Source organism: Sprattus sprattus, assembly GCF_963457725.1.
Source record: "Sprattus sprattus genome assembly, chromosome: 1".
Lineage (NCBI taxonomy): Eukaryota > Metazoa > Chordata > Actinopteri > Clupeiformes > Clupeidae > Sprattus > Sprattus sprattus.
This window is the reverse complement of record NC_137920.1, coordinates 5943464-5970335: the sequence shown is the minus strand read 5'-3', so window position 1 is coordinate 5970335 and position 26872 is coordinate 5943464. Positions and strand designations below refer to the sequence as shown.

At 39.1% G+C, this 26872-nt stretch overlaps 1 protein-coding gene across 1 annotated transcript in view; it reads left to right on the top strand.

The window, feature by feature from the left end:
• Positions 1 to 26377, top strand: part of LOC308370564 (uncharacterized protein) — a gene marked incomplete at both ends in the record, with an annotated part of 28549 nt that extends 2172 nt beyond the window's left edge. The window contains 3 exons of the mRNA XM_080845227.1: positions 5155 to 5252; positions 5490 to 5708; positions 26270 to 26377. Of these exons, the coding sequence (XP_080701353.1) occupies positions 5155 to 5252; positions 5490 to 5708; positions 26270 to 26377 (425 nt within the window). The remainder of the gene's footprint in view (positions 1 to 5154; positions 5253 to 5489; positions 5709 to 26269) is intronic.
• Between the last annotated feature and the right edge of the window lie 495 nt (positions 26378 to 26872).

Sequence of the window (26872 nt, the reverse complement as noted above, 5' to 3'; positions counted from 1 at the left end):
CACTAACTCTCCACCAGCTGACACATACAGGAGAAAAGCCCCATCAATGTTCTCAGTGTGGAAAGACTTTTAGCCATACGTCTTCTCTCAAGACACACCAGAGGATCCACACCGGAGAAAAGCCATATCGGTGTACTACATGTGGGAAGTGTTTCAGCAGTAGCACATCACTAACTCTCCACCAGCTGACACATACAGGAGAAAAGCCCCACCAGTGTTCTCAGTGTGGAAAGAGATTTAGTCAAATAGGTCATCTGAGTAGACACCAGAGAATCCATTACAGGGAATAGCCGTATCAATTTTCTGTACGTGGGAAGGGTTTTAAATGTAGCTCAGATATAACTGTCCTTTAAGTCACACATCAGATCCAGTTTCATATGATTCTGTAAAATCAGCAATTTCCTATATATTGCAACTTAAATTGTTAACTGTGTTTTTATTTGCACAGAAGTAGCACCTTGATGTTAAACTGACATGTATTGCTGCTTCTTTTGGCTTTGAAATGGCGGTATAAGGTTATGCACAGTCTGTCCCAACCACTACCACTACCAAATTCTAGAGCTGAATATTATTCTTGAATTATTTGCATAAAACTCACTCCTTCAACATACTGAGGGAAAACAAATGTTCAAGATATGAAGAGGCACACTAGTGGATAAATGAGCTCAAGGTTCATCAAAGGATTTATACTGGGGGAAAAGCCTTCCCAATGGTCTCAGTGTGAAAGCCTGATCGCTCCTCAGCCACAATATCACACCAGGAGTTCATACCGGAGCAAAGGCTTTCATATGTTCAGTCTGTGGGAACAGGTTTACTTAAAGCTCTAGCCACGAGAGCTATCTCCAGACACAGACACAGACAGCCATCAGTACAATGCACCCATGATTACACAAAATGTGGATTATAATATGAACTCATGGCTGAGTGGAGGTCTATCCATGAATCATTTACGATCCGGCTACTGATGGGAACGTATGGAATGTAGACACCCATTCTTGCATGTGAGGTCTGTGGTAAAATAGTAATGTCTACTAGTAAGTCGGTGCCTGTGTTTGAAGTGGGATTTCTGCCAAAAATAAAGCTATTAATTAAGTGAATTGTATTTATTATTGTTACATTTGGCACAGAAAAATGAACTGCTCTTAAGACACGTGGTCTTGCTCTAAAGCATCTGTACCGTCAGGTGGTGGCCTGGGTGACAGGGGTCTATAAGATGTACTTGGCCCTGCTAAGGTAGCGGGAGTGGGCAATGGATTCCAGGGAGGGCAGTGAGCAGCCAGTTACCTTTGGGGCTGTGTTGATGACCCTTTGGAGGGCTCTCTTGTCTGCTGCAGTGCAACCGGAGTACCAAGCCGAGTTGCCAGCACTGTAGTTAAGTGCACGTTCGAAAGAGATGTGAAGGCCACCATCAGTTTACACTCCAGGTTGTTTTTCTTGAGTACTCTCAGGAAGTGTAACTGCTGTGCTTTTTTTACTGTCTCTGAGGCGTTGGCAGACCATGAAAGGTTATCTGTTATGTGGGCTTATAGGAACTTGAAGGTGTGGACCTTCTCCACGCAGTCGCTGTTGATGTAGAGTGGGGTCGGATCTGCACTTTGCCTTTTGTAGTCCAGAATGAATTATTCCGTTTTGTGGTGTTCAGTGACAGATTGTTGTCTGAGCACCACACTGTCAGTTTCTGTACTTCATCTCTGTAGGCTGATTGTCATCTTCTGATATGAGCCTGACCACGATGGTGTCATCAGCAAATGTATTGAGGGTGTTGGTGGGATGGGCTGGAGCACAGTAGTGAGTGTACAAGGAGTACAGTAGTGGGCTCAGCACACAGCCTTGTGGAGAGCCAGAGCTTAGCGTGATGGTGGAGGAGAGGTGGGGGCCGAGTTTTACAGTTTGTGGGCGGTTTGTGAGGAAGTCCTACACTACCGTTCAAAAGTTTGGGGTCACCCAGACAATTTCATGTTTTCCACGAAAACTCACACTTGTATTTATCAAATGAGTTGCAAAATGAATAAAAAATATAGTCAAGACATTGACAAGGTTGGAAATAATGATTTTTATTTGAAATATTCATTTTGTCCTTCAAACTTTGCTTTTGTCAAAAAAGGCTCCATTTGCAGCAATTACAGCATTGGAGACCTTTGGCATTCTAGCTGTTCATTTGTTGAGGTAATCTGTAGTAATTTCACCCCACGCTTCCTGAAGCACCTCCCACAAGTTGGATTGACTTTGGATTTTGCGTACCATACGGCCAAGCTGCTCCCCCAACAGCTCATTGGGGTGGAGATCTGGTGAATTTGCTGGCCACTCCATTACAGACAGCATACGAGCTGCCTGCTTCTTCCCTATATAGTTCTTGCATAATTTGGAGGTGCGCTTTGGGTCATTGTCCTGTTGTAGGAGGAAATTGGCTCCAATCAAGCACTGTCCACAGGGTATGGCGTTGCAAAATGGAGTGATGGTCTTCCCGATTTAAAATCCGTTTTACCTTGTACAAATCTCCCGCTTTACCAGCACCAAAGCAGCCCCATGGCGTCAGGCACTCTTCCAGCATCTTTTCACCTGTTCTGCGTCTCACAAATGTTCTTCTGTATGATCTAAACACCTCAAACTTTAAATTCGTCCAGAACACTTTTTTCCAATCTTCCTCTGTCCAATATCTGTGTTATTTTGCCCATATCAATATTTTCTTTTTATTGGCCAGTCTTAGATATAGCTTTTTTCTTTGCCACTCTGCCTATAAGGCCAGCAACCCAGAGTCACCTCTTCACTGTAGAAGGTGACACTGGCGTTTTGCGGGTACCATTTCAAAACTGCCAGTTGAGGACCTGTGAGGCGTCTTTTTCTTAAACTAAACACTCTAATATACTTGTCTCTTTGCTGAGTTGTGCACCGGGGCCTACCACTTCTCTTTCTACTCTGGTTAGAGCCCGTTTCTGCTGTTCTCTGAAGAGAGTAGTATACACCGGTGTAGGAAAAGTACAGTTTCTTCGCAATTTCTCACATGGAATAGCCTTCATGTCTAAGAACAAGAATAGACTGGCGAGTTTCACATGAAAGTTATCTTTTTCAAGCCATTTTGAGAGTATAACCGAACCCACAAATTTGAAGCTCCAGATACTCAACTAGCTCAAATGAAGGCCAAATGTATAGCTTCTCACCCGCAAAACAGTTTTCAGCTGTGCTAACATAATTGCACAAGGGTTTTCAAGGGTTTTCTAGACAGCCTTAGTCTTCTAAGGCGATGAGCAAACACAATGTACCATTAGAACACCGGAGTGATAGTTGCTGGAAATGGGCCTCTATACACACCTATGTAGATATTTCATTAAAAAACATATATTTCCACATAGAATAGTCATTTACCACATTAACAAGGTATAGAGTGTATTTCTGTTTCATTTAATATCATCTTCTTTGAAAAAACGGTGCTTTTCTTTGAAAATTAAGGACATTTCTAAGTGACCCCAAACTTTTGAATGGTAGTGTATATCCAGGTTCAGATGGAGGGGGAGAGGCCTAGAGCAGTTCTTTTGCTGACTAGTTTGTCAGGGATGATTGTATTAAAAGCTGAGCTGTATTCAATGAAGAGCATTCTTATATAGGTTTCACAGAGTTCAAGGTGGCTCAGTGTGGTGTGGAGGGCTACGTTGATGGCATCTTCAGTGACCTGTTTGCTCTGTAAACTGTTGCGGATCAAATGTGGGGGGAAGGGTCGATTTGATGTGACGTTAAACCAGTTTCTCAAAGCACTTCATGATTACAGATGTAATAGGTCTATTCAAGCTGTCGATGGCTGGTTTCTTAGTGACGGGATGATGATTACTGATTTAGGGCAGGGTTGGATGGTGGTTAGACTAAGAGAAAGGATAAAGATCTTGGTTAAGACCCCAGCGAGTTGGTTTTGCATAGGAATTGAGTACCTTTCCAGATGCTCTGTCAGGGCCAGCGGCTTTCCTTGTACTCACTGATTTGAGCACACATCTCACCTTGTGTAGGGTGAGCGTGTGGCTGCTGGGGGTTGGTGGAGTGCAATTGTGGCGGGCCTGTTGACCTCTAAACGGGCAAAGAAATTATTAAGTTCCTCTGCCATTGAGGCATCAGTGTGGACAGTGCTGGTGTTGCTTTTCTTGTAGTTGGTGATGTTTTGAATTCCCTGCCACACTCTCCTTGAATTATTATTCGTGAGATGGTCTTAGATGTTTTCCCTTGTAAAGCCTTCTTGGCATCTTTGATGCCTCTCATCAGGTTGGCTCTAGCAGAACTATACAGGGCCTTGTCACCTGACCTTAAGGCGTAGTTCCGCTCCCGGGTCTCGACCTTGCTTGTCATCCATAGTTTCTGGTTAGGATACACCCGAATCCTTTTGACTGCAGTCACAGTGTCTGTACAATGATCGATGTAGGACAGTACAGTTCCTGTATTTTTCTCCAGGTCCTGTTTATCATAAGAAAGCTTCTAGCGTGTGTTAATATTAACTCATGTTACTATCTATGATTGCTAACTTGTGTCAATAAGAAGCTGCACAGGCACCCCAAGGGCTTCTACCACTTTCTATTATAATTTTACGAGTTAAATTGAGGAGAATGTAACATCAGCTAGATAACTGATCACATTTTTTAAATAATAATAATATATTTAAAATTATTTCATGCCATTTTCATTTTAACATGCCATATAAATGTCAGACCTATTGAGAATAGAGATTCCATGGGAATACCTTTATGATGGGATATAATCCGAGTCTTTAACATTTAAGACATTCAAAATGCCCGACATCCTTTTGTCTCCAGATCTCTTACTCATGTGCTGTTACATTAACAGTTTTTTCTCAGGGTGTTCACGTCTAGCCTAAGGGACTTCCAAGTGATATACTATTATAGCAAATAGCCATTCAATCAAAAATACATTGTTTTCAGTGTTCTTGTGCTAATGTTACAAATAGAAGAGAGATGGGATATTATTTAAAAATATTTTGTAATGTTATAGGAGACCTTCAGAGGATCCATTCAAGCAAAAGGACTACAGGGGAAAGAAGAAAGAAAGTCATCATACATCAGCAATCAAACACAAGGAAGGAAAGACATGAATGCTCCCAGTGTTCCAAAACCTTTGCTGCACCTTTCGCTCTTGCAATTCATCAACGAACACACACAGGTGTTAAGCCACATCAGTGTTCTCAGTGTGGAAAAACCTTTAGTCGAAAGGGTGATCTCAATATACACCAGAGGATCCACACCGGAGAAAAGCCATATCAGTGTTCTCAGTGTGGAAAGGGTTTCAAAAGTAGCAGTGAACTTAGAATCCACCAGATGACACATACTGGAGAAAAGCCACATCAGTGTTCTCAGTGTGAAAAAACCTTTAGACAAAATGGTGATCTCAAGAAACACCTGATGATACATACTGGGGAAAAGCCATATAAGTGTTCTCAGTGTGGAAAGGCCTTCACTGAAATGAGTAAACTCATTACACACCAGAGGAGCCATACTGGGGAGAAGCCATATCATTGTTCTCAGTGTGGAAAAACCTTTAGTCAAACAGGTCATCTCAAGAAACACCAGATGATCCACACCGGAGAAAAGCCATATCATTGTTCTCAGTGTGGAAAGGCTTTTAGTCAAAATGGTGATCTCAAGATACACCAGAGGATCCACACCGGAGAAAAGCCATATCATTGTTCTCAGTGTGGAAAAACCTTTAGACTAAAGGTTGATCTCAAGAAACACCTGATGACACATACTGGAGAAAAGCCACATCAGTGTTCTCAGTGTGGAAAAACCTTTAGTCAAAAGGGTGAGCTCAAGATACACCAGAGGATCCATACTGGGGTAAAGCCACATCAGTGTTCTCACTGCGAGAAGGCCTTTGCTGTAATGAGGAGTCTCATTAGACACCAGAGGATCCATACTGGGCACAAGTATTATCAGTGTTTTCAGTGTGAAAAGGCCTTTACTGAAATGGGTAATCTCAGGAGACACCAGAAGATCCATACTGGGGAAAAGCCACATAAGTGTTCTTAGTGTGTAAAGGAATTTCGTCAAAAGGGTGATCTCAAGAAACACCAGAGGATCCACACCGGCGAAAAGCCATATCATTGTTGTCAGTGTGGAAAAACCTTTAGTCAAAAGGATGATCTCAAGAAACACCTGATGACCAATACTGGAAAGACTTTTTAAATGAAAGGGTCATCTCAAGGCACACCAGAAGATCCACAGTGGAGAAAAGCCACATCAGTGTTCTCAGTGTTTGAAGGTCTTTACTGAAATGAGTTAACTCATTAGACACCAGAGGATCCATACTGGGGAAAAGCTACATCATTGGTCTCAGTGTGGTAAGACTTTTAGACAAATTCGATGTCTCAAGCCACACCAGATGATCCATACTGGGGACAAGAACCTCACAAAAATACGTGATATATGCAAAGACTGAAATATACACCAATCAAATATTACCAACCTTGACCTGCAATGAGGAAAGTCATGTATTTATGGTAATTAACAAGAAGAAATTCTTCACCATTTATATTTAATGGCCTGAATGTTAGTTTGTTGGCTTTAAGTTGTGCTCGCTTTAAGAGATGCAATGGGAATATCTTTACCATGGGCTACTATGAGCTGGGTATTGTTGCTTATTCTGGCCTCCTAATGGTTGTATATGGTAATGCACAGTCTGTCCCAGCCACGGCCATTCCCCCCATTCATCTAGTGTAAAGTGTGTGAAGGATTGAAAACTGCATTGAAGTTAACTTGATGTTATAAATTTGGTTGATATCCACAAGTTAGGTGGATCTATGCCTGTTATCTCTTTAAAAGATAAACCATCTTCTGACATATTATGTAATTCAATTGTGAAATTGGAAATACTGTAAGAAACGTGATATTGAACATATTTTTGTTTCCATGTGAAATATTGCTGTGTCTATATGCATTCAGCCATTCAACTTGCTTGGATAAAGCATGTCAAAATAAATATCTGTTCCCAACATCTGTCATATTGATGTTTTATTTGAGTGAGTCAAGGAATAGTGAACTCATTTTTATTTTTTATTTAAAATGTTAGGGGCAATGTGAGCAAACAGTTTGTGAAACACTTATATAACGAGCTAGATATGTAAGCATAATGCTGAAATGCTGAATCAACTGAAATAATATTTGTATTACCGTGTTTTTAGCCAAATATAAAACAGTGCTACGCTTGGTTTGAAAAAATCTTTGATAGCCAGCCAGATAATATCATATTATGTAAATGTACGTAGATATTGGGTGAAACATAGACAGTTTATTAATGGCTTGTTTTAAAAGTTGTGGTCAACAGTTGTATCATTAATACAAATATCACTCATATTCTAGTTGGGCAAGATACTTCACTGCTTCCCAGAGTCAAAAAAAATAAAATAAATGACAAGTCCTTGAACATGAAGTTTGAAAACTGGAGACTTTCTTCTGATTACCACTCCCCTCAGCCTTTCTCTCCCATCACATCTCAGTTCACACACCCACCCCACCCCCTGCTATACTCTTTTGTATAGTTTCAGCAGGTTGAGCTATGATCATGCCCACCTGAGGACCACCAGAGGTGTAAATGGCACTCATGGACATGGAATCCCTGGCCTTAATCCCTTGGCACTCAAGTTTGCATTCCAAACGTTCCTGCAGCTGATTGCTTAGATTTGAACCCAGAGAGAGTATGCACTATATTAGGGGAATAGGGGAATCTGAATTTACCTTTGAACCCAGAGAGAAGGAGCACTATAGTAACAACACATAGGGGGGTCTGAACTTACCTCAGTAAGTAGGCACTAGGATGCTCTGGATGAATACAGAACCCACCAATTGAGAGAAATGACAGCATTATAAACTGAAAAATCAAACAGTTACTTCAGCTAAAAGCCTGGGTCTTTTTTATTCCTGATGGTGGAAGGACGGGTGACTCTGGGTAGATTCACCTACTGCTCCCCTATCTGTAGTAATGTTGCAGCTCATGCAGTCACAGACCCAAGTCATATCAACTACTCTACAGTAAGGCCTCAGATTCCATTCTCAGATCACAGCCATGTCACATTAAGTCTCAAACCTGAAACATCCTCTGAAACAGGTAAACAAACTATATCCTCTCCAAACACAATTTCGGTCTCTCTCAATATTAGGCTGAAAAATACAAATTGAAAATAGGATCCGCACATTTTTGTTTTTAAAGACTATACAGAGATCCTGCTCAAGAACCATTGATTGATAAATTGCACAAACTAGTATCAAATTTAAAGTACAAACAAATAATCTGAATGCTCATGTATCAAACCACTAGCTGATAATGATTCCTTCTACAAAAAATCGAATTGAGCAAAAGTGTGTGAGACATTAGTGTGCAATGAAGACGTTGTATGATGAAATGAAAATGAACTGCAGGGGAGCACTACAGACAGCCACTGCTAAAACCCTGATGGCCAATGACCAGATCAAGCATAGCACTGCTGATAGCTGAATGTTGAAGATTAGTTGTATTGTAAAACGTTGTTATTTGGTCTGGTTTATTTGTTTATACGTTTTTTTAGTTGGTGTCCTGCCAAGAATAAAAGAATAAGGCTGCTACCACTCGGCGGGAGGAAACATAGCATTGTCATTGAAAAGGGTAGACACAGAAAAACATGACTACCTCGAAAAAACAGTCTATGTTTTTTAGGCTGCTACCACTCGGCGGGAGGGAACCAAGCATTGTCATTGAAAAGGGTAGACACAGAAAACATGACTAAAACAGTCTCTGCACTCACTGTATTAAATGGGGTAGTGGATGAAGGTTTTCTTTTCCTGACAGAATGTAATGAGTACAACAACATGAGGGAGACCTACTTCTCAAGAAGAGAGGACATTTGCTCTGGGTTTACAAAAAAAAAATAAGAAAAATTATAATTTCTCCTGTGTGAAGCAATGCATGTGGGAAGGATTACAAGAAAAGATCACATCTCACCACCGATCAGATCACACAAACCAAATATAAGTCATATAAGTTAAGAGTGTGGAGATACAGTAACTTAAGCCAATGTCTGCTTTTATGATACACCAGAGGGTCTGTGAAACTTCATATTTCTGTTGTACTCTTAATATAGGGAACCTAATCAAAGCTGAGCAGAATACTCTACTGTTGATTAGCCCAAACCCTCTTATCCTTTCCTGTTTTATCATTTACATGATTTGTGTTTATTCCTGTTGTATTCTTCAAGGACGGTACACAATGCAAATGCCCTTAAATTTTACTTCAGCTGAGCATTACATTGCCACCGACAGTGAAAACATGACCAAATAAATAGTAGTCAGAGGGAACTGGGGTAAATGTCTGGCATTCTAGTGCATATGATAATGCCCTCTCCATACTTAAAACAATAATAAAGATTCTTAGGTCACCTGGCTTCTATTTAACTTAGTTTTGTGCTGTTGTTTTTATAAAGTGAGGCTTCACACTGGTATGTAGGTCTGATACTACCCTTATATAATTATTATAATACAAACACAGAGGCTTCCTACAATTAACCAACCTACCCAATCCTACCCTAACACCTTTCAGTTCACACCTCCACCCCACCCCCACCTACTCTGGAGATTCTGCAGGCTGAGCTATAGCCACGCCCACCTTAGGGCCATCAGATTTGTAAACGGTCCTCATAGACATGGAATCCCTTCCCATAATCCTTTTGGCATTCTAGTTTGCATTCCAAAGATTCCTGTAGCTGATTGGATGAGCCACCCTTTTAAGGCAGACACTGGGGTGGTCTGGAACTACAGTTTGTACATGTAACTCAAAGACAGTACAGCTCTACTGCAGTTCTTGTTGGCACATCTTCATTATATTAGTCCTGTATTAAAGGACAGTTCAAGGATTTCTTTTGCAATACAGAACTAGAATGTCAGGATCTACTGAACCATCACAACTGCTGATGTCAGTGAAGGAGGAGATAAAAGAAGAAGAATTTGATGATTTCCTGCAAGAGTATCTGTCTTCATTTCAGAAAGTGGAAGAAAAGCCTGGACTGGACCATGACTGTAAGACTGAATCAGAAAGATCCCCAACCTTGGCCTGCAAAGAAGACAAGTCTTCACTGATGGAAATTAAAGAGGAGGATAAGTCGGATTTAAGAGAATTTGATCAAAATGATTCTCCTACAAGTAAGTTGCAGATTATTATGAATCATAAGAAACTAAAAGAAAAAAAAACACAAGCATTTATATGTGTTTTTTATATGGCCAATACCTGCATTTTAGTGAATGGCTTAAACTTGGGATTTACCCAATAAAATGTGAGTAGACATAATATGCATATTACCTTAATCATGGGATACTATTATTGTTACATTTAAAAGAGAGAAAGTGTCTGTCTCCAGTTCTGGCTGTTCTAGCCAATAGCAAATAATAAAAAGATATTTAGAAATATGAAGAAATTATTTGTATAATGATAGATATGATGGTTAATATGACGTGAATATGACATCATGTTAATATTAAGCTCTAAGGGCACCTAGAGGATTCCTGCCTATCATAGCTTTTTAGCTATCTTTCACAAACGTAGGGGAACCATCTAATTCTGCGGCTTCTAGTGAGTGTTTCATGCCATTGGAACTCATACATTTTTACTATTAGGGAACCATCTTCACATTTGGTCGCTTCTAGTGTGTATTTCATGCCATTTGAACTCAGAGAGTTACTGTTATGAAAAGGTGATTTAAAAGTTGATTAAAAAACCTGGCTTTATCTCCTGCTTTGCTCAATGAAATGTGAGACCTGTTGAGAGAATAGAGATACCATGGGAATACCATAAAAAGGGATATTTCTTGCAGTCGGTTGAATTTAAAACACTTAAATGCCTACGTTAAATTTGCATTTCAAGAGATATACTATTTAAGCAAATAGCCAGTCAATCCAAAATACAACTGTTTTCAGTGTTATACTGTGTATTGTTAATGTATCAAATCAAGAATATCAATAATGGAGAATCGAGGATATTATTTTAAAAAATACGTTGTAATGTTATAGGAGACGTTCAAAGGATCCATTCTAGCAAAAGGAGTCCTGAGGAAAGAAGAAAGACAGTCATCAGACATCAGCAATCGAACACAAGGAAGAAACAACATGAATGCCCCCAATGTTTCAAAACCTTTGAAACACCTTCCTCTTTAGCAATTCATCAACGAACACACACAGGAGAAAAGCCCCATCAGTGTTCTCATTGTGGAAAGGCTTTTAATCACATAGGTTATCTCAAGACACACGAGAGGATCCACACTGGGGAAAAGCCATATCATTGTTCTCAGTGTGGAAAGACCTTTAGTCAAACAAGTCATCTCAAGATACACATGATGATCCACACTGCTTTGTGTGGGAAGGGTTTCAAAACTAGCAATGAACTTAGAATCCATAAAATGACACATACTGGAGAAAAGCCACATCAATGTTCTCAGTGTGGAGAGACTTTTAGTCAGATATCTACTCTCAAGAAACACCAGATGACACATAATGGTGAAAAGCCATATCAGTGTTCCGCATGTGGGAAGGGTTTCAGGAATAGCAAATAATTTATTATCCACCAGATGACACATACTGGAGAGAAGCCACATCAGTGTTCTCAGTGTGGAAAGACTTTTATTCATACGTCTCATCTCAAGAGACACCAGATGACACATACTGGGGAAAAGCCATATCATTGTTCTCAGTGTGGAAAGACCTTTGGTCAAGCGGGTAATCTCAAAAGACATCAGAGGATCCACACTGGAGAAAAGCCACATCAGTGTTCTCATTGTGGAAAGACCTTTCCTGAAATGTCTAATCTCAAAATACACCAGCGGATCCATACTGGAGAAAATCCACATCAGTGTTCTCAGTTAAGTCAGAAGTGATAACTGCAAATACTGAAATATACACCAATCAAATATCACCAACCATGAACTGCAAAGAAGAAAGTAATGTATTAATGGAAATGTATGCAAAAAAAGAAGAAATCCATCATCATTCAATAAAATAAAGTATACAAATGTATATTTCATTCAAATTATTGAGGATCTGGATAGTGTAGACTGCTCTGAAGAATAGGAAGACACCACATGTATGACTGTCCCTTATGTGAAGGTCTATAAACTGATGGAGCATTCTTTTCCCATACACATTTAGTAAAAATCAGTGGATTTTCCCTGTGTATGTGTGTTTGAAGTGTAGACAAACATCCATTTGATGTCTTTTTTCTATAGTTTGGTATTGAAAGAATTCCATGAATCATTGATGAGCAGACTATAGATGGTGATGTTTGAAAAATAAGACACCCTTTCATTCTAATGATGCTTCTGTGACATGTAATGCATATTTGATTTTGAATGTTTGCTGCTGAATCTCTATGTCGGTTTGAGTCTGTTCCACTGTTAGTATGATTGCTGCCAAAAATAAAGGTTTTTATAGAATGCATTTATTGCTGTTGTATCATTTATACAAATATTCCACATTTTGTAATTGGGCAAGATACTCCACTGCCACCCAGAGTACAAAAAAAAAAGTCAAGTCCTCGAACATGAAGTTTGAAAACTGGAGACGGGGAAAAGTCATATTAGTTGTCACAGTGTGGAAAGACCTTCACTGATATGTCTAATCTCAAAAAACACCAGCGGATCCACACTGGGGAAAAGCCATATCAGTGTCCTCAGTGTGGAAAGACTTTTAGACAAATGAGATGTCTCATGACACACCTGATGATCCATACTAGGGACAAAAACTTAACCAAATAAATACTGAAATATACACCAATCAAATATCACCAACTTTGACCTATAAATAGTGCTTTACTCAAACTAAATGGAAAATGTTCTATTGCTGGGTAACTTCAGCAGTCACTGAAGAAGAACACATGGCTGAATGCAGGTGTTTATATGAGTCGCTAATGATCAAGCTACTATTTCAGTTTCTTTTCCTGACAGAATGCTGTAAAGAGACACCAGAGGATCCATTAAACTTTATACTTCTTTTGTACTCTAAATATAGAGAACTTAATCACAGCTGAGCAAAATTATTGTTTATCAGCCCACCCCCTCTTATCCTTTCCTTTTTTTAATCATTTACATGATTTGTGTTTATTTCTGTTGTATTCTTCAAGGAAGGTAAACAATGAAAAGGCCCTTACTTTTTACTTCAGCTGAGCATTACATGACCACCCTGGGTCAAAACATGAACAAATAAAAAGTATTCAAAGTGGTGTAGGCTTCCATTCATAGTATTATGATATCTAAGTGACTTAGTTACCCTAATATTTTCTTATTGTTTGCCTTTGAATCTCTGTTCTCACGAGTCTGTTCCTGTGTTTTCAGTGGGAATACTGCCCATGATCCCCTTTGTAATGAAGTGCATTATATTGATTTCTGTTCTATTATTAATGTAGGGCTCTTAAGCATGGGAGTGCTTCTATCATTCTATCAGGACAAGATACAACATTGTTCTTTGCCCAGGGCCTCCAATTTGCTTATAAAGTCCCTGCCACTGCCTCCCACATTCAAAGAAAAATAACAAATTAAAAGTGTTCAGTGTTAAAGGGAGCTTAATGTCCGGGATACTGGCGCCAATATATGACCCTCACAGCACTTTAGCATAACCTAAGAAACTTTTATTATTTTATTTCTGTTTAACTTTGATGTTTTCTTGTGTGTCCACACTGGTATGCAGTTGTCATATTATATGTATCCTCTATCCTCATATCAAGTTAGATTCAGTTCACTCAGGACTCTACAACAAACTGTCTCTGCACTTTTATCACTGCTGTCACTTTAGTTTACCACCACTTACTGTTCTACTTGCACTGCTAATGTAACAAATACATCTTACAGGATGCTTTTTGCTGCCATTACCAAATTGCCTTTTTTGCACTACCATAACTTCACTTTTTAAGAAAACGTGTGCTGCTGTACGTTTATCTGATGTTCTACTTAGTATTGTGTAATGCCTTGTCTGTATGCTCTACTAAGTATTAGGTAATGTCCTGTCTTATCTGTTGTGCCTGTGCGCTTTATATGTTTCACCGTGGGAGAGTGGGGAACGTTCTATCGATTATTTTGTATGTCTTGAAATGTGAAGTAATTGACAATAAAGCTACTTTGACTTTACTTATATAAAATATACACCAACCAAATATCACCAACCTTGACCTGTAAATAAGTCGTTTATTGATGGAAATTAAAGAAGAAGTAATTCATCACCCTTTTATTAACATTACATCTAGGGGTCTGTATTAAAGCTAGTTACCCACTAATTGGGTCTATGGCGTCTATATGGCTTCTTTACCCGCAGGTTTATATTATAATGTATGCTAGTGTATGGGTATGTGGATAAGAGTCTCTTCCTGTTTCTTTAGTGGGCATCTATAAAAAAAAAATTCTTTGAATTGACTCATGTGACTTGTATTTATGTCTGTTGTATTCTTAATGTAGGGTACCTAATCATAGGAGTGCATACATTGTAGTTGAGCAAGATATTCAACTGCCTGTTTAGTCTTATAAGAGCAGAATATTTACATAGAATGTACATGGATCCCAGTAAATCAAAACAGTAGACGCACTTGCAAAGCGCAGTAGACCAGAGATCAAATTAATTATTAAAGACGCCATGAACAAGATATGGAAGGAAGTATGGCATAAAGAAGATAAAGGTAGACATGTATGCATCATTAAAGTAGGTCAATTCACAATAGTATGCAGTTGGCAGGAGGAAACCTTGTTAACAATAGTGGTTTTAGTTTAATAGGTAAACATCAGTCTGGGCCATGTTTTTACCATGGGGACATTTTTAAATATTACACAAATACGTTTATAATACAAGGCATATGCGAAAAAGCTGAAGTGGCAAAATATGGGTTGGCATTAAACAGCCCACTGAGGTTAGCACCTGGGCTTTAGTTTTCTGTTTTCCAATGATATTCACACCCCAGTCCACTAGATGGCGGTAATGTGCTAAAAATGCAACCTGCTAACAGACTGAAAAGAGGAAGCAAAGAAGAATTCGAGCGTAAAACGAAGCACACGGATGTTATTGTCGAATTAGCCTGAGTTCCCGCAGGCGAACGTTAATCGTAATACCTCTAAATCCCGAGGCGTTTAAAAGGAACCGAAGACGATTGTAGGATAAGTTTAAAAGCGAGAGTATCGGACTGTTACCGCGACTGACCAACGCCTAACAACTTTGTGTGGAGTTCCCTTTTTAATAGGTAAGTCAAGTTGTGATATAATACATATGCCATGATAACGTGGGCTATGCAATACAAAGATCTGATGTGTGTAAAGTTAACAAGGGAAGCTCATAAGCTCCTAGATGCCTAACAGCACCGTGAGTAAAAGTTCGATTTTGGAAAGGTTTTCCACGTCACATGTGCCTGTTGTGCTGCTAACTAGTCAAGCTGAATACAGCGTATAAGCTATATTGTATCTACATATTTTAAGATCGATAGACTTCTGTAAAACAGGGTATACCAGTGCATGCAAGGCAACCACGTTTCAGAATCCACATTTAGTGCAATTCAATGCATGCAGACAAAGGAGAAGGAAAAGGGGAAGTGACTGCGTGTGTGTTTGTATCTGTGTCTGCGTGCGTGCGTCTGTGTCTGTCTGAACGGGAAGAGAGTTGTGTAAGTACTGATATTTTGGAGTATAGAGCGATAGAAAGATATGCAGTATGCAATGTGAAACTGTCAGAGTGATAAGGAGTTCAAGATAGATAGATCGATAGATAGATTATATTTGTGCACTCTTCTCTTCTACAAACAACTGCTCCTTCCTTTCTGTCAGACAACCATTTGGAAGTGGCATGATTCAGATTTTAATTCACATCAATGCAGTTGGACGGTAACTATTCAATGCTATTGTGTGTTCCAAATACTTTACAACATATCATGATTGTTTCTTTAAAAATTAGTTATTTTATACATTTCTATATTGTATTCTATTTTATACTTTTGTGCATACCCCCATCATCAAGCGTGGATCTTGCAGTTATTTAAATATGATAATAATAATAATGCATTTTATTTGTAACTCACTCTTCATTCAAAATCATGACTGGAGTATCTTGACTGGAGTATCTTGCTCAGCTAGAATGTTTGTATTTCTATGATTAATGAATAATACTAGTGATGGCGAAATGAAGCTTCATGAACCCTCGAAGCTTTCCAGCCAGACGTGTCGAAAAAAGGTTCACTACTCGAAGCGTCATTCGCTCTCTAGTGACACCTGCAGGTCAATAAAAATACGGTGTAAGAAAAATGTTCTCGGGACAGTGAATTTGTTAAATTTGTTGTGGTGCGCAAGGCCTGCTAAAATAACATGCACACAAACGTATGGTGGAAGAAAAAGTTTCTCCATTATTTCAAATTTCATTGTAGGCGAATACAATGACAATAAAAGATTTATTTTTGTATTCTTTGTTCTAATAATAGTTCGATCTGATCTTAAAGAAATATAAGGTGGCACAACGGTAAGCCTTCAACGTTAATCTGTTTAGTTTCGAATCCTGACCAAAGCGAATTTTAAACAGTGCTTTAGATTAAAATAAAAAGCCTGTTAATTATCTTTACTCTCTATGCCGTTGGAACAGAGTGAAAGTGCTTTTTGAATACTGGTCAGTAGGCTACTTTTGTAAAGCCAATGAGTGCTTTTGGACAACTGGTCAGTGCAGGGCAACTGGATCAAGTTATTTCTCTTCCTAACTAGCTCTATAACTCTATCTCAAATATTATATAGCCTACCTACTACCAACAACACCAAACAATCTAAATCTCCAACTACAGCTAAATCTCCAACTATCGCCAATTCTCCAACCACTGACAAGAACTACCACGAATACAAGATGAGTTTTGGGACGTCGTATAGTCGAAGCGTCCCGCGAAAAGTGAACGAACGAACCACTTGGTGAAGCACTTGATTCAAATGAGGCTTCAGACGTCACCGGTGACGTCATTTCGGCAAAACGATACAAGCCTCGATACGCGCTCCGGTGAGGAAGTGCTTCATTTTCACGACACAAGCTCCGAAGCCTCGGGTTCATTTGTAACATCACTAAATAATACAACATAAATGAATGGGAGCCTATATTTCATACAGACCCGTCAGTACCCTGATCATCAGTTATTCATGTAAACATCTGCATTCAGCCATGCATTCCTGCTCAATGACTGCTGTCTTATGACCCAAATGTATACAATGGTTTAATTTGACCATGCGTTACTGCTCAGTAACTCCTCAGTAACTCCTGAAGTTACCCAGCTATAGAAACCCTCTTCTTCAGTCTGTATTTCATGATGGATCCAGCAACTATCCACTGGGGCTTCTACAGTAACACATTATCTGAAACCCCTATCATAAGATTCTATTGACCTTGTCATGATTTTTTATTATTATTATGGGTATATGGGATCTGGCATGGGAATATGGAATATGGCATGGGTATCCCAATCTGACAAGTTGCTTAGTATTCCTTAACTTCCTAAAAGGTAGCCTACATTTTTTTTCTAATTTCCTAACCAGCTAGTATCGGACCAATACTGAGTATAGTCCCTAGTCACAACCATACCTCTCTCTTCTAGGGGTTTATAACATGTGTAATCAATTGGACTCTTCTAAGTAGCTTAACGTAGAAGTGTTTGTTAAATATTTGCTGAAATGATAAATGTTATGAAATGGCATGTGTGGTTAAGAGTTCATCATCATGGATCCGGGGGGTAACATTATGAAATGTTATTCGATGCTAAACTTTAAAGTAACACTAGGCAACAGTTTGACACCTATGATATATGGTTTTATAGGCAACTAGTTTTGGTACCATCCTCAAATTAATTTTGGTAGCATATGGTCATGTGAAGGACCTGTTTCTTCCCCAATATCCATCAGGGATACATGCACTATGTAGTTCTGTGTGACAGGCTGGTACAACCTGCACAAATGGAAGAAAAGCTTTTTCACGCATGACATTGCCAGCTAAACAGGCACCAGATAGTGTGTTGGCACGCACACACACACACACACACACACTCATTAGTCTTGTTTGAAATTACTCACAAAACTCACACAATCACACAATCAGTCACTCACTCACACTCTCACTCACACCTTGTCTCTCATACACTCTAACACACTAATTAGTTTTGTTTGAATTACTCACAAAGCACACACACGCTCGCTCGCTCACATACACACTCACATACACACACAAATTAATCTTGTTTGAATTACTCACAAAGTCAACACACAGGTATCAAATGAAAGAGCTGACCATGTGGATTGCAATGACGTCAGTAACTTGCTTGTGTGTGAGTGTGTGTGGTGACCTTATAATAACTTTTTGCTTTACAATGACGCCAGTAACGTGCTTCAGGAACAAAGCATATAGGAGTGATCATAATGTGAAAACATACAATTCAATAAGGTCACAATCATTGGTGATTATATAACCTTGGACAGCTAAAAGCGATCACCCACCCTAATGTACCTAGCGGCAGATAAAAGCTAATCACCCACCAAAATGTACCTAGCATCAGATGAAAGCTAATCACCCAACTAAATGTACCTAGCGGCAGATATAAGCTAATCACGTCTTTGTTCAAGGAAGCGAACAGGTGCAGGTCACCGCCACCAAACAAGCAAGCTTCATCATTTTGCTTATGGTGAGTAACAATAACGGTAAAACTGGAATGTCTTTGATCTGGAGCCTTAGCTAGCAGTGTCAGCAAGTTGGCAGTAAAGGTTAGCTAGCTAATGTTAATGTGATGTCAATGTATCTGCATAGACAGCAGAGGGAAATTGCTCCCCAAAATATTTGTACATTTCCTTCACTAATGAAGGCTTCCTGATTATGATGGAAGATAATAGCAGATCTGGATAGCCCTGAATGTACTGAGAAGTAAAAATTGCTTTTAGCACACACACCTCTTATATAGACCAATATATAGCACGTATGGCTACATTCTTATATAGACCAACATATAGCACGTATGGCTACATTCTTATCTAGACCAACATATAGCACGTATGGCTACATTCTTATTTAGACCAACATATAGCACGTATGGCTACATCCTTATATAGACCAACATAGTATGTATGGCTTCAGGGGTTTTTCTAGAAAAAAATAGTAGCAGGGAGCAGACCCCTGCAACGCGCCGAGGGAGCAACGCGACCGAGGTAGCGACGCGCCCGAGTCAGGGGATGGTGTGGAAGGGGGGTCTCCCCCCTTCCACGGTGCGAAGCCTTTGAAAAATGAATGATAAAATGGTACATTCTGAGGCTATCTTAGAGAGAAATTCTAGCTCTTGTGGTCATCCTGAAAAACTAAAATACTATCAACTTTTGGTAGACTTTGGTAGACCTTAAAATCTGGTAGATTTTTTTTGAAAATAACCTTTTAAATAGTGTCCTCTGGTGGGTTTTAGGAAGAGAAATTAACAAATTTAGATTTAAAATATGGCACAAATATAAACATATTGAAGACATCTGCTGGGATTTTGTTTTGGATGTGTGTGAAGCAGGAGCGTCCACACCTGGGAGAGAAAGCTTAGGAGCAGCTACCCTTTTCCTCCACATATTTATGTGAGGCCTCATTCTCTGCAATGACTGTGATCAAAACAAAGCATTGGAACAGAATGTGCCTCCAGAAGAGCTTTATCACAGCAGTTGCTTCCCCTTTTTTGAAAATAAGCTTTTAAATAGTGTCCTCTAGTGGGTTGTAGGAAGATCAATTAACGAATGTAGATTAAAAATATGGCACAAAAATAACATATTAAAGACATCTGTTGAATTATAGTTAATGTCAGATATCCTCTGCTCAATTTTCAAACTCTCCCTCACTATATTACTTTTTTGCTCGAGCAATATTCCGTCACACCTGATACGATGCCAACGTGACCGTTTCAGAGTAGCCTACTTCAGAGTACATTTCCAAAAAAACGAGTCTGTTTCTCTGACTGACGTTTCAAAGTATGTACCTTGTGCCTGCCCAGCTCTGTGCCTTTAGGAACTCCAGGGCTATGTTAGCATTGTGTGTGGAGAGACGGAGCTCCAAGTTTGAGGCTTTAAAATGCGACAGTGACGTCTGGCATATTTAGCAGAGGGGTTTAACATTTCGCTCCGCAAATAATTCCTCCCATTCAGGCAAGAACGTATCTTCATATTTTCGTTTAGCTTTACGCTTTGCTGGATCCATGGCATTCTATCAGTAGATACTGCTAGTCTGGCTAGTAACTTTCTGAGACGGTGCACACATTAGAATGTTTAATGTTTGGAACATTAACGTTACTTGAAGACATCTCTCAAGATCGCGTGAAGACAAAATATACATGAATAAATACCCCATTCAAATTAGGCAGCTTTTTGTCTGTATTTCCAAATATATTGCGTGCAAAATATGCATTTTAGATGTTTGTTTTACAATATGAAAATTCTGTACACCAAGAGAAAAGTGAGTGACCACTCGAGCTGCAGCCGAGCCGCACGTCAGCCGGCAAAGCTGCTAATAACTTTAACGTTAGCATGTCAACATGTCGACTCGGTCTGGGAAACTCCAATTCGGATCGGAATATTTTTGGAGTAATTATAAGTTATTTGAGGATCAGACACATTGTCAGGTGATGGTGTTGGGATATTTTTGCGGAGAAAAGATCGTTTTGAGAAATAGTGTATGTTGTACAGCAGCATGTAAGTACAGATCCAAGTCTGACAGGTTCAGTCGGCATTTCGGTAGGAGGGCGCACGCCGGGAGTATCGGGGCGCAGCGCCCCTGTTCCCTTGTTTAGAAAAAACCCTGTGGCTTCATTCTTATATAGACCAACATATAGCATGTATGGCTACATTCTTATCTAGACCAACATATAGCACGTATGGCTACATTCTTATCTAGACCAACATATAACACGTATGGCTACATTCTTATTTAGACCAACATATAGCACGTATGGCTACATCCTTATATAGACCACCATATAGCACGTAAGGCTACCTCTTACATAAAGCACGTATAGCTATATCTTACATAAAGGTAGCACAACTGCCTTCCTTCATATAGCATGTATGTCTACCTCTAAGTTTAGCCCGCGGCTGTAAGAGTTTAGATAAGCAATCTGACTAAAATGTGCTGCATTGATATGTTAAAGTAGAATGTGAATGTTATGCAACTAGAGACGGTGAACCAGTCCCAGTAACAGAAACTGTCTGATTTGAGCCTAGCACTTAAATCAAAGCTTAAGGTTCATCAGAAAATATATCGGATTATTTTTTAAGATTTGTTTTTGGGCTTTTATGCCTTTAATTGACAGATCAGTGAAGAATGAGAGGGAGAAGAGGTGGGGAGTGGACAGGATATTCAAACCCAATCACCAACGTTTTCTCACAAATTCAGCTCTAAACTAGGGATGCAAATGATTAATCGACTTTAGATTAATTGTCGATTAAGAGGTTGCTCGATCAAAATGTATTAATCACGATTAATCGCTAGAGGGCGCTATTGAGGGAGAAAATGTTTTTTTTTTTTTTTTTTTTTTTTTTTTTTTTTTTTTTAGGCAGAAAAAATTTGTGGAGTATTCAGTTGAGGATTGTTGAGGATTTCCCAATGAATAGCCTAGATGCAGTTTCTTCATAATCTATAGGCCCAATAATATTCTGTGTGGCTCTCTATTTAATTTCTTCTATTCTTTTTTTTTTTATGTCAAGATGCAAATGCAAGAACTGAGCCAGTCCATAATTTTTAATTTTTTTTTAAATTAAAGAATGTATTTTGTTATACCATAAAAAAACTTTTCTTCTTTCTTTTCCTAATGCATAATTACTTGAGGAATGTATAATAGAATATAATAGAATATAATTATCATAATGAAATGTAATATAATAACTCAACTATTTAGCTGATATTTTTAAAGGCCCTATTGAAGCACTGAATCTCAGGTGAAAAACGCTGCTTATCAATTAATCGAAAGTCGATCGATAAGATTATCAACTAATGATTAATGAATTAATCGATAATTTGCATCCCTACTCTAAACACTTCTAACACGTAGCGGCCAATTGGGGCATCTTGTGTTACTTTTTAGGGATTTCACTTTTTTCTTGCCCCTGTTCTGATTAACATTTCTTCCTGACTTACAGGGAGTCTTTCCTTGCCCCTGTTGCCATTGTGCTTGCACTAAGGTGGTTCAGGCTCTGGGCTCTGTAAAGCGACTAGAGACAATTGTATTGTTATGGCGCTCAGCGGCGCTATATAAGTAAAATTGAATTGAATTGATGATCGGGCTACTGATTGGGACGTATGCACTGTAGACACCCGTTCATGCATATGATGTCTGCGTTACTCTGTGACCTACATGGTTATATTGCAATGTCTGTGCCTGTGCTGTTAGTGTGATTACTGAAAAAATAAAGCTAATAATTAAGTGAATCGCTGGATCCATCATGACATTTATGCAGACTGAAGAAGAGGGCTCCTATAGCTGGGTAACTTCAGTAGAGTGAGACAAGTAGTTTGGATAGTTAGCTTTCTGCACACTGAAGAGGAGGGTTTTAGGGTATTAGTATACATACAAACATTCACAGACACATACCCATATGCCTACATAAATACACACACTAACATACAGTTTAAAAAGCTTTGAGGAACAATGGAAGGTTTCTTCAGTTTACCAGCCCAGCCCACCTACCCCATAACCTTTTAGTTCACACCTCAAACCCACCTACCCTTCCCTGCCCAATCACCTCTCAATTTACACATCCAGGAATGGCCCATCTACCCATCTTGGTGTGTCTAAAGGTTGAACCCTGACCACGCCCACTTGAGGATCATCAGACGTAAACAATGTACACAGAAGTCCTTCCCATATTCCTTTGTCATTCTAAATGGCATCCCAAAGTTCCTGCAGCTGATTGGTTAGGCTTGCATCCAATAATCTGATGGATCAGGCGGAAGAATCACTATATAAACACCACATAGGGGAGTCTCACAATTGGGAAGGGACGGACAACAGTAAAGCTATACTGTAGGTCTTTGTTTAACCATATCATCCTTCTGGATTTCCTTTGCAAAACAGGACTGAACTGAAAGGAACTGAGATGATCTGAAGGAGTTTGTGTGTAATTTTCTACAAGCCTACTGTAGAAGTGTAAGTCTCCAAAAGTACAACTATACTGTAATTCTTTGTTTGCACATGATCACTATATCTGTCTTGCATGAATTGAAGGTTTGACTTGATTTTCTTTGAAAAACAGAACTGAAGTACGAAATGTCAGGATCTGCTGTACCATCACAACTGCTCACGGCAGTGAAGGAGGAGATCAAAGAAGAAGAATTTGATGATTTCCTGCAAGAGTATCTGTCTGCAATTCCGAAGGTGGAGGAAAAGCCTGAACTGGAACACAAAGAAGAAGAGTATTTGCCATTGGAAATTGAACAGGAGGAAACATCTGATTTGAGAGAATATGGTCACGATGACTCTACTCCTGCAGGTAAGGTGCACATACGTTTGTATCATAAAAACTTGAAAAATACGATGGTTAATACGAATTTGACATCATGTTAATATGAAGCTGCAAGAGCACCCAGAGGGTTTCTGCCTATTGTAGCTTTTTAACTATCTTTCTCTAACTTAGGAAACCTGTTCACATTTGGCCGCTGCTAGTGTGTGTTGACATTAACTCATGTTAATATCTGTGAATTTTAACTTGTGTCAATATGAAACTGCACAGGTAACCAAGGGTTTCTACCTTTTCTACCAATCATAATTTGACTAGTTAAATTGAGGAGACTGCAACATCAGCTAGATAACTGGTATACTATTTAAAGTGATAATGATAATAATAACACATTAAATAAATAATATTTTATTTCATTTGAATGTTGATAAAAGTTCAAAGTTGATTTAAAACAAAAGTTAAAACCCCCTGGCTTTATCTTCTGATTAAGTCAAAGGAATGAGACCTATCGAGATACGTTAGATGCCATGGGAATACTTTATTGTGATATGTGATTTTCAGTCAGTTACATTTCAAACAATCAAAATGTCTGCCATCATTTTGTCTCCAGATCTCTAAGCCTGTGTCTCTACATTTACAGTGCAGTATCTGGGTGTTCACTGTAAGCCTTAGGGACTTGCATGTGGAATTCCACGTCCATTGTTTTCAGTGTTACTGTTAAATAGTGGTAATGTAATAAATAGAGGAGAGAGAGGATATTATTTTAAAAACATGTTCTTATGTTATAGAACAACTTCAAAGGATATATTCAGGCAAAAGGAGTACAGGGGAAAGAAGAAAGAATGTCATCAGACGTCAGCAATCAAATACAATGAAGAAAAGACATGAATGTTCCCAGTGTTTCAAAACCTTTGCTGCACCTTCTAAGCTTGCAATTCATCAACGAACACACACAGGGGAAAAGCCCCATCAATGTTCTCAGTGTGGAAAGGCCTTTACTAGTATGGGTCAACTCAAAATGCACCAGAGAATTCACACTGGGGAAAAGCCATATCAGTGTACTACATGTGGGACGGGTTTTAAAACTGGCAATGCACTTAAAGTCCATCAACGAATACACACAGGGGAAAAGCCATATCAGTGTTCTCAGTGTGGAAAGGTCTTTAGTCTAAAGGCTCATCTCAAAACACACCAACGAACACACACAGGGGAAAAGGCCCATCAATGTTCTCAGTGTGGAAAGGCCTTTACTACAATGGGTCAACTCACAATACACCAGAGAATTCACACTGGGGAAAAGCCATATCAGTGTACTACATGTGGGACAGGTTTTAAAAGTAGCATTGAACTTAAAATCCATCAACGAACACACACAGGGGAAAAGCCATATCAGTGTTCTCAGTGTGAAAAGGTCTTTACTATAATGGGTCATCTCAATCAACACAAGAGAATTCATACTGGGGAAAAGCCACATCAGTGTTCTCAATGTGGAAAGACCTTTACTCAAAAAGGTGATCTCAACACACACCAGAGGATCCACACCGGAGAAAAGCCATTTCAGTGTTCTCAGTGTGGAAAGGCCTTTACTAACAGTGGTCATCTCAAGGCACACCAGTCAATCCATACTGGGGAAAAGCCACATCAGTGTTCTCAGTGTGGAAAGACTTTTAGTCATATGTCTAGTCTCAAAACACATCAGAGGATCCATACTGGGGAAAAGTCATATCAGTGTTCTCAGTGTGGAAATGCCTTTAGGCGAACGGATAGTCTCAATACACACCAGAGGATCCATACTGGAGAAAAGCCATATCAGTGTAATACATGTGGGACAGGTTTTAAAAGTAGCTCTGAACTTAAACTCCACAAGAGGATTCACACTGGGGAAAAGCCATATCAATGTTTTCAGTGTGGAAAAGCCTTTACTACAATGAGTCTTCTCAAGATACACCAGAGGATTCATACTGGAGAAAAGCCATATCAGTGTTCTCAGTGTGGAAAAACCTTCAGGAAAAGGGTTTATCTTAACATTCATCAGATGACACATACTGGAGAAAAGCCCCATCAATGTTCTCAGTGTGGAAAGGCCTTTACTCAAATGTGTCATCTCAAGACACATCAGAGGATCCATACTGGACAAAAGCCACATCAGTGTTCTCAGTGTGGAAAGGCCTTTAGTCAAATGGGTAATCTCAAGACACACCAGATGATCCATACTGGAGAAAAGCCATATCATTGTACTACATGTGGGACAGGTTTTAAAAGTAGCTTCGAACTTAAAATCCATCAGAGGATCCATACTGGGGAAAAGTCATATCAGTGTTCTCACTGTGGAAAGACTTTTAGTAATTTGGGTAATCTTAAGAGCCACCAGAGGAGCCACACTGGGGAATAGCGTTATCAATTTACTATTCGTGGGAAGGGTTTTAGATGTATCTCGGATATCACTTTCAGATAAACATGTCCGACTTACTTACTTGTGTGTGATGGACTGACGATATTGCTGAAATTGGTGTGAGATTAGAAATAAGTTTTACGTTAACAACGTCCCTGGATGAAAATATGTTATACTTTTATTAAACCCAATGGAAAAAATTAATGTGTCATACATTTCAATAACATTCTAGTATGGCTGAAATGAGCATATAAGCAATAATAACAACATTATTATTATTTTTGTTATTGTTTTTGTTGTGTGGTTTTGGGAAGGTTGTATAGATTGTCTGAACACATCTACAAATTTACAGAAAGGCTTTTGTTAGAAATTAATTAAGTATATTGAACAAATATAAGACACATGTACACTCATCTCCTGATCAGGTTCGTGACCGCATTATCAACAAGGACCCAGTTTCTGACTCGGCTCAGAATTCTCTGGAGGGACCCAACTCCTTACTCTGGTCTCCTTTGAAAATCGACCTCCATTGAAACCTGCTCTGCAGGTCTAGACATTTCATGTAGCTGGTTTGATAACATGTGAATACCTTTTTGATATGTTCTCCGATGTAGGTTTGATTAATAACCTGGTTCAGACTGAAGAAGAGGGTTTCTATAGCTGGGTAACTTCAGTAGTCACTGAGGAGGAACCCATGGCTTAATGCAGGCGTTTACATAAGTCACTGATGATCAAGCTACTGATGGGTGTGTATGAAATGTAGGCTCCCATTAGTATTTGTATATTGACTTTATGGAGTCTTTACCTGAATGTTTATATTATTTCTTATTGTTTGTGGAAAGGCCTTAAGCCAAATGAGCCATCTCAAAAAGTACCGGAGGGTCCATTCAGATGGTGTGCTGTCCTGCTAATACTGTACATGATGAGTATCACTGACTGAAATCTTTGTGATTTTATGAGTTTAAACCAGATGTACATGATGAAGTCTTATTTCTTCATATTTGAAACATTTGATTAGGTAGAGATTG